The sequence below is a fragment of the Primulina eburnea genome, chromosome 16, assembly GCF_022965805.1.
Source record: "Primulina eburnea isolate SZY01 chromosome 16, ASM2296580v1, whole genome shotgun sequence".
Taxonomy (NCBI): domain Eukaryota; kingdom Viridiplantae; phylum Streptophyta; class Magnoliopsida; order Lamiales; family Gesneriaceae; genus Primulina; species Primulina eburnea.
In genome coordinates, this window is record NC_133116.1 from 9,279,325 (window position 1) to 9,287,943 (window position 8,619).

Consider the following 8,619-nt stretch of genomic DNA (forward strand, 5'->3'; position numbering starts at 1 on the left):
TGTCATTTTGAAAATCAGCTAGAAAAATAACTAATTTATCCAAGAATACGTCATAAATCACCAGGTTTTATTTGATTGTTCTCGTCCACCTGTAATAATTGGAATCCTGGAATTAAAGTAGGCAGCACAAGTTCTTTTCATCGTCATCTACATACTTCTTCTCTCTCACTCGCAAAAGAATTGTTCATCAATGGATGCTTTGGGACTGCTGAGGATTCGGGTCAAACGAGGTATCAATCTTTCTGTGCGAGACACGGCCACCAGTGATCCTTACGTTGTCGTCACATGCGGCGAGCAGGTCTGTCTCTATTTAGTTATTCTTGGATTATATGTATATATATGTATGTAGAGTTCTTTTCATCTATAGGGTTTGAGATTTTTTTGGTCGAATTGTGGGTATTTTTTTTTCACCTGTTTCTTTAACTTGGAACTCGATTTACAGCATATATACTTGAGGTGGTTTTCTGATTAAATTTTGACTCACATAAATTATGTTTTCTGTCAATCAAGGAAATTTATAGTCGATCCACATTTTCAGGAGGAATTAGTTTATGGGAACTCGATAATGATATGTTGTTGTTCATCGTTTTGGTGTAGTTCCAAGTTGTTTAATGCATGAATGTGAATTTGTGGCTTTACTATCTTGTCTGACTAGGAAAGCCAAATCTTCCCACGGGCCTTGTATTAATACTTTAGGTCATCGCGCCTTTTTTAAAATCTTGGTTTTGAATCGATTTCGGCCAGTTTATGACAGAATTCGAGTTTGATGCAGATTCTGGTATCATATTGTCTAAAGCATATTTACTTTGCAGCGGGTGAAGACTAAAGCCGTCAAGGACAGCTGCAACCCCGAATGGGACGACGAGTTGACGATTTACATCAAGTCTCTAGATGTTCCTATTATTCTCGTAAGTGTCATAATCAAATCTTGATTTACGTCCAACTTCTAGAGCAATCGTCTATCAAATTTTCGTTCATCTCGACCTCCGGTTCCGGATACCTGAGGCCAACCCAGGCCCCTCTGGTGAACCAACAATTATATATATATATGTACTCACATCTTTACTTTTCAGTGTGTGTATGACAAAGACACCTTCACCGGAGACGACAGCATGGGAGACGCCCAAATCGACATTAAACCTTACGTAGAATGTCTGAAAATGGGATCGCAAGATCTCCCAGATAACACTAAAGTAGATAGGGTCCTGCCAAGCCAAGAGAACTGCCTAGCTCATGAAAGCTGTGTTGTCTGGAACAAAGGTAAGATGACCCAAGAGATGACTCTCAGGTTGAGGAACGCAGAATGCGGTGAAGTCGAGATTGAGATTGAATGGATCGACGCTCAAGGTTGCAAAGGTCTCCATCGACCCACCAGTCTTTCTATGTGAAATAGTATCGATATTACTCGATGACATCGACTGAACTCGTATCTAAATAATCGATCCATTGTAGTGTGTCGTTGACATGGGTTGTGAAGTACTCGATCATCATGTTTCTATGTATGAACTCTTTAATAAATGCTATGAAGATCAGTTTGAGAGAGAAAGGAACCTTACTCTGATTTTTGTAGAAGGGATTAAAGCCTGAGAATACTTCTGATTTAATAAATAAAATCTAGGACGAAAATGGTAACTAACAAAATCTAGAAAATAATATCTTAAGCAAAATTTTGAGATATAAATGTAAATTTATAAAATTTCAAGTTACATAATAATCATATGATTATGGTGCATAGCCCTCTTCACCGCAACATCGATGATAATATCTCAGCCATAGTCTTATCAGGCACATCACCTTGATTATCAAGTTGAATTCCAGACTCCAGCACTGCTGCATCCAATGTTAGCTTCCTTTTAGCAATCTCGTAAACGTTCTCATCAACTGTATTCTTTGTCACGAGCCTTGAAAAATGAAGTGAACAACAAATGATTGTTAAATATTTAACTAGAAAAGAATATAATGGAGCGAGCATGCAACACGACACAGAAATCAGATCACAATCTTTGATTTCAAGAAAATGGAGGAAGAGGGAACAATGCCTGTAAACTGTGACTGGCTTGGTTTGCCCAATACGATGGCAGCGATCTTCAGCCTGCCGATCAATCTGAGGATTAAAATCCATGTCATGAATTATAACTGTATCAGCTCCAGTCAAGTTCAAACCCTGCCCTCCAGCCCTTGTGGACAGCAAGCATGCAAAGATTGAGGTGTCCTTGTTGAAGGTATCAACGATTGTCTGTCTTTCTGTCACCTGTGTGCTGACAATACGAAACACATATCAAGCTCCACAAATAGATTATGTGATTTCTGTTTTAAGAAGAATAAAATGGTATGAATTTTGAACAAAGTAAGCAACGTTATGCATGCCATTCATTCAGCTATAACCCTAGCAACAACGAAGCCTCGAAGATCAAGTTTTGGGATCAAACATTTGATCACCAACGATGGCAGCAATACGACTTGCTATTATGTTTAAATGTTTGCCGAAATGCACTAATTTGAATTATAATCTTGTTGCATTGATGAGCTAATTTTACACTAATATTACGGCCATTTGGACTGCCCTTCCATTTGTCAATTTATAGACATCGAGACCAATTGGACGCTTGAGATTAGATTTTCCGTTTTCTGTCAGATTTTTCTTTCAGTGAAGTGGATATTTGTGTTATTAGGATCTACAGCACAATTAGGCGTAGCTTTTTTAATATCAAAATGCAGCGATTAACGATGAAAACACATAACCTCTCAAAAAATAATATTCTGTAATGCTAGCCCATGGTAGTCAAATTTATCACATTTTTTATGATTATCTATCTGAATTCATGGAATAATTTTCTTTAGGCTAAGACCACAATAGGACCAAACAATACTTTATTTGATATTTGTTTTATTTTCATTATATTATTTTTCTTGATTTTAATTATTGATTGATGTTAGTTTAATATTTCTTGTTAATAGCCTGATCAACTATTTACATGTATGTTGATTAATCACGACTCGGAAGATGATTGATTAAATATAGCAACAAAGACGTCATCAACACATGGTTAAACTGACTAGAAATAGTATTCGGTTTCAGTGTGCGGTTTTAGGTGAAAACTGAAATTCCACGAAGATTTAATGCATTTAAATCTAATTAAATTCAATTAGAAATAATTGGACTGTTAGACTTAAATAGGTTTATTAACTCGAGGAATCGTTTAATAAATAAAATTGGGGATTTCACCGTGATTGTCAAGAATTAAATAATTAATTGGATTTTAACACGTGTCAATATAGTAGAGTTTGGTACCGTTGTGTGTCTTAGTTATTTATTTGAATTTGAATCCCTCCTTGATATTTGAATCCCTCGTTTTTAATTGCAATTATTTTATTTAAAGTTTAGATTAATAATCCACATATCATCTTTTTATTTATTTTGTCTAGCTTAAGTTAAGTGATAAAAATTCTAGTAATTAAATATTAGTCTCTGTGGGATCGATACTTTGACTCATCGTCCATTTACTATAACTTGACCTAGTCCGCTTGCTAGATTTGTTCCCAACCGAAATACTCGGTCAATATCTATCAGAAAAAGTATTAGCATGCAATACTATACCAATCAGGTGCATTTTTAACAATGGAAACCATTACCTTCCATCAAGGCGCCTGTAAGTGACACCAATCACATCCAAAGCCCACTCCAATATGTCAAGCATTGACGTCCATTGGCTAAATATAAGAACACGATGTCCATATTGGTTTAGTACGGGGAGTAGTTCGGCCAATGCCTAAGCCAAAAAAATATCCATTATTCCATTTATAGTTGATATGCAAGCTAAAGAAACTGAACATCCCCGATGTATGCTAAGGTTTCTGTTTATTTTAATACTTTCAAAAGAAAGCCACTTCACATACCCGGCACTTGCCCGAAACCATAACATGCTCTTCAGAAAGAATTCCCTTCACATTGGAATCCCCGTAATATAGTAAAAGCTTTGAAAGACAGTAAACTGAATATCAGTGTAAGTCACATACATCATTACAAGCAAAATATTTCAAGTAATAATTAAACGCTGACATGAAATATGGAAATGCACACAAAAACATTTAACAAATCCACAAGTTATAACAGGTACTAAGAATAAAATGTAATCACTAACCTAAAGTAGGAGTTCAAGGAAGTAGGAGAAAAATGTTTTGAGGTTGTTTAGCTTGTAATGAACAATTTCTTGAAGGATAACAAAATTATATTGTTGAATGTTAATAGAGTTTATGATACTAAATCCTGGAGCATAAAATTTTGTATTAAATAACATAAGAAAGATTATTTAGAGTATGCATAGATTTGTAAGACTTTAAATAACCAAGAGGACTATAAAGAACTGAAGTCAGCATCTTTTAAACACTCATTGTCTAAGCCTGAATAGCAATCCTACAAAACTGATTATAGAAACAAAATAGCCATGAGGTTGAATATCAACTTTGTTAGCCAATTCTTGTTTAGGCTGACATACCATAGACCCCAACATACATATTGAACCCTCGACATTTTTGCAGAAGTTTAATTCACCATCAATATTTGTCCATCAATTTAGAACTTTTACAGGATGTGAATGATGCTCAACCATTGTATTTCCTCATCAATTTTAAAGTACAAATGAAAGTCCTGTATTGTATCTCACTGGCGAACACAAAAAAAACTCAAGGGCAAGCAAAAGTATGCGTACTCCTCCTATTGAAGTATTAGATGTTCAATGACAGAACAAGAGTAGTTTTCAGAGTAACATTAGAAGAACCATATTTTCGTACAACAGCACCGGCCCATACAAATAATCAATGCAATTTCCCAGGAAAGAACAATTTAAAGTATCACTAAATGCATGATGATGGGTTCCAACAACCTTCACACAAGCGACGGTGTTATAATTAGTATACGTTAAACTATTTTAAAACAATATGAGGCCAAAATCTTCCAAAATGGTATTACCCTGTGGATTGAGAAGTCGTTATAAGTTCTGAGCTCCTCAATGACCCGTTCCAAGGTGCATTCAAAGCCAAACACACCTTTTGGATGCAACATTTTAGCAAAACGAACAATATCATCATCTGTGTAAATGCGTCGCACCAATAAAGGATGATTTGCGATCTGAAAACATGGAAAACACAAGCACATATATTAAACGTATGCAACTATGCATTAAACAAATATAACAAACTACAAAATAAATAAACATTCATAACCTTACGAAACTCAAAAAAATAATTAGAAATTTGTCGCCGAGGTAAAATACTAGCAATGTTGCGTAGGGAGGTTTCTGAAGACCTCGTCACACGAGATTGAGATGCAGTACGATAATTCTCAATTGCTTCTTGATAAGCATCTTCTTGTTGTTTTCCCATGAGAACATACTCAATCTAAACTGACATCAAGGTCCCATTAGATTTTGCAAATAAACAAAGAACCGGTAGAATATTTTTAGTGGGTTAAGCTGATAAACAACGTACCTTCTGTGTTTTTGGAACTAGCTGCTGCATAACATCTGATTTTAACCGTCTTAAGATGAATGGGCCCAAAATGGACTTCATCCTAGAAATTAAATCTCTATCTTCAGCATTTAACAACTTTTTTAAGTCAACATCTCCCGTTTCAAAAAGATCAGGCATCATAAACTCCAACATAGACCACAGCTCCTGCAAATTCAGAGAGAGAGAAAAAGGTTGGAGCAGATATCTATGATCTCATGTATCAGATTCTAAAATAATAGAAAATCAATCAGCCTCTGGGTATGTAGCCATAAAGAATTAATGATCTATCAATGTAACAAAACAGTAGCCTTTTGAAAGGTAAACTAAAAGATAAAACATCACCATGACACAGTTAAGTTATAAGCACAGATCCAAAGTTTAAAAAGTCTATAGTTCAGGTCAATGTTTGGACATGAATTATATTTTCCAGAAATATGGGTACCATAAAAAAGAACATTCAACTTGTGACTCATAATTCATCGGCATACAGGTTGAAGAAACATAAAGGAACCAGTATAGATGTCCCTATTACAATTAAGTATAAAGAGCCAATCAGATCAAGAAAAGTTCAAAACGTAACATACATGGGAAATTACACGTAAAGTAAGACATGAGCCAGAATCCATTGACAAGATATGCTGATCATGCCGAGGAACTTCCAAATTATGATATAATTTACAATTTGGAAAATGAATTATCCCATTTCTCAAACTTAAAAGGAATAATATATTTTTAAAACTACAGTAATGTATACTCCAACAACTTCAAAACCAATATAGGCATAAAAATATATCAATTTCCAAACCTATCATCTGGTCATTTATAAAACCAAAGAGGGAACGCAGGAAAAATATCTCTGTATTCATCCTTTTGACTGCCCACGACCAACAGATGCTACGTTCCCCAATCCGTGCAATATTTTTTATTGCTGACAAAGTGGAAAAACATTTTTTCCTCTAATCCCATGATATTAAGAAATATAGAAAAACAAATTAGTAGAAAATGACAACACATAATCATGCTAAAAAAAGCAAGATATATTATTTATAAGTTTTGTAAATGATGTAACGCTGGAACCAAATAAAATAGAACAAGTTGCAACTAAAATACATGTAAATCATTTTGTAATGGTGTCCCAGTAAGCATCAGCCGCTGTCTAGCATTCCGTGCCACCGACATTAAATTTTTCCATCTGTAGCTGTTCTTATCCTTCAAAGCATGAGCTTCATCCATTAAAACACATCCCCATTTCCAGTGTCTAAGTATTTTTCGGTCATCTTTCTGCTGCACACTGAACAATAGCTTTCAGGAATAAGAACAAGATAAACTCAAATGACAAGGAATAAACCAAAAAACTGTTTTTGTAGCAGACAAAACCTGTGGCGTTCAAAAAGTGAATAGCACACAAGAATAACATCAAAAGGCGGTGGCAAACCAGCCTTGCCAAGAGAATTCAACTCTTTTGAATGAGCAGATCTTGCAGAACCGTGGTATTGAAGCACAGTGAAAGATGGGCACCATTTATTAAGCTCCCTTTCCCAGTTCTCCAACACAGAGGCTGGACAAACAATTAAATGTGGACCAGGGTCATCTTCCAAATGCCTCAACAGGGTCAGATATGTAATAGCCTGAGATGCAAAATTTAATTTACAGTTGTTGCAATTGAAAGATAAAAAACACTCGGAAGTAATGATTAGATGAAAAATAAACGAAAACCAACCAACCTGGATAGTCTTACCAAGACCCATCTCATCAGCCAATATAGCTGCATGTCAAAAGCACTAGTTTAGCACGAAAATAGAAGTCATTTTACACAAAGATATAACCCCAGACCCTCCGCCAGCAGCCCCACTCTAGCAAGCATAGGATAATCTCACCACATAAGAAGGCCCCATCCTATACAGAATTAAAGGTAGAATCCGATGTGACACAGTGGCTTGTAATTCATTCTCTCTCCCGAAACTGAATTGTCTTAATAAGAATTCAATGTCTTGTTTAGTGTAATAACAAATGAATTAGCTTGGAAAAACTGAATTTCTACTGTCTAAACTTCCTACTGCTACAACTTCAATGCTTGAAATTCATAAAGCAATCAAAATCAACTCCAAATCCCAAACATGCAGATTGCATGTTACAATAAATGAAGAATACCTCCCCCGATTTTCTTTCTGTACAATAATAGTAGAAAATTGACTCCAACAAGCTGGTATGGCTTCAGTATTGGCTTAAAATCCGAATCTCCACTTCCACACACTTCATTGACATCATTCTACATCCGAAATTGTACAAAGTTTGAAAAAAGGTTCGATATATATATACATATATATAAAGTTAAAGAAACACAAAAAATGCATACTCTTTTCCAGACACAAATGCCTGTGATCAATCATTGCAACACACCAACATGTCCAAGCGGGCACATTTTCGTATAATTACCTGAGTGACAATTCTTACTGAAGAAGAAGCACCCAACTCCACCTCTGAGTAGCGGTCACAAACTTCCGAGGTTGTACCATACAGCTCCCGCTTCAGCTCAGCAGAAATCTTTTCACACTTCCGCAGGGCCTTCTTAACAACATCTTCCTCCTCCTCCACCTCCTCCCCCACATCATCATCCTCGTCCGAAAAAGAAAATGAGAACTCAACTGGGTCATCCTCATCATCCGAAATCACAACCCTATTCCCGCGATTGCTCGTTGCCGCACTCTTACCAATCTCCATGTCGGCATCCTCATCCTCCAGTCCTTCGAATTCGTTACCATTTCTAATACCCACGTTTCCGTTCTCCTCGGAAGATGAAGAACTGTCGATTACATGAATGGGTTTCGGATTGTAAGCAAATGATTCAATGGGTGGAGGGAGGTTTCCAGAACTGGGCGTGGGTTTGAAGACTCGAGAGGGTTTGAAGGAATCGGAGTGAAGGGACCACTCATCGTCCGACACTTCGATCAATTCTCGGTCTCGTTTCATCCCAACTTCAAAAACCCAGTTACGGGAAAGAGACGGAAGCAGGCCGAATACTCCAAAGACACTGGAAGGCAATATACCGCCATTTCTCTACCAAGCCATAAAGCTCTTTTTTTGGCTGCGACAAAACAAGGCCGTGTTTGG

At 36.3% G+C, this 8,619-nt stretch overlaps 2 protein-coding genes across 3 annotated transcripts; one reads left to right on the forward strand and one right to left on the reverse strand.

The window, feature by feature from the left end:
- The first annotated feature begins 94 nt into the window (after positions 1–94).
- LOC140815920 (protein C2-DOMAIN ABA-RELATED 7-like) lies at positions 95–1,546 on the forward strand. Its single transcript, XM_073174961.1, has 3 exons — positions 95–298; positions 813–908; positions 1,074–1,546. Exons 1-3 carry the CDS (start codon positions 191–193, stop codon positions 1,386–1,388), a joined length of 519 nt encoding a protein of 172 aa, XP_073031062.1. The 5' UTR covers positions 95–190; the 3' UTR covers positions 1,389–1,546.
- Positions 1,347–8,619, reverse strand: LOC140815919 (protein CHROMATIN REMODELING 19). Of its 2 annotated transcripts, none has more exons than XM_073174960.1 (12): positions 7,945–8,619; positions 7,660–7,777; positions 7,247–7,273; positions 6,886–7,066; positions 6,619–6,799; positions 5,488–5,673; positions 5,224–5,397; positions 4,970–5,128; positions 3,898–3,975; positions 3,634–3,770; positions 2,040–2,258; positions 1,347–1,901 (listed from the first exon to the last, which is right to left on the reverse strand). In XM_073174960.1, the coding sequence occupies exons 1-12, from the start codon at positions 8,476–8,478 to the stop codon at positions 1,742–1,744; spliced, it is 2,154 nt and encodes a 717-aa protein (XP_073031061.1). In that variant the 5' UTR covers positions 8,479–8,619; the 3' UTR covers positions 1,347–1,741. The 2 variants fall into 2 exon arrangements, with proteins under 2 accessions (XP_073031061.1, XP_073031060.1); XM_073174959.1 differs by having other exon boundaries at positions 6,886–7,136; positions 7,233–7,273.

What these genes read in the sequence shown, in the direction of transcription:
- LOC140815920 (XM_073174961.1), top strand. Translation starts at nt 191, where the DNA reads ATGGATGCTTTGGGACTGCTGAGGATTCGGGTCAAACGAGGTATCAAT. An exon ending in TCGTCACATGCGGCGAGCAG is followed by an intron (nt 299 to 812) that starts GTCTGTCTCTAT and finishes TTTACTTTGCAG; the next exon opens with CGGGTGAAGACTAAAGCCGT. An exon ending in TAGATGTTCCTATTATTCTC is followed by an intron (nt 909 to 1,073) that starts GTAAGTGTCATA and finishes TTTACTTTTCAG; the next exon opens with TGTGTGTATGACAAAGACAC.
- LOC140815919 (XM_073174959.1), bottom strand. Translation starts at nt 8,478, where the DNA reads ATGAAACGAGACCGAGAATTGATCGAAGTGTCGGACGATGAGTGGTCC. An exon ending in TAGTTCCAAAAACACAGAAG is followed by an intron (nt 5,398 to 5,487) that starts GTACGTTGTTTA and finishes ATGTCAGTTTAG; the next exon opens with ATTGAGTATGTTCTCATGGG. An exon ending in ACGACTTCTCAATCCACAGG is followed by an intron (nt 3,976 to 4,969) that starts GTAATACCATTT and finishes TGTCTTTCAAAG; the next exon opens with CTTTTACTATATTACGGGGA.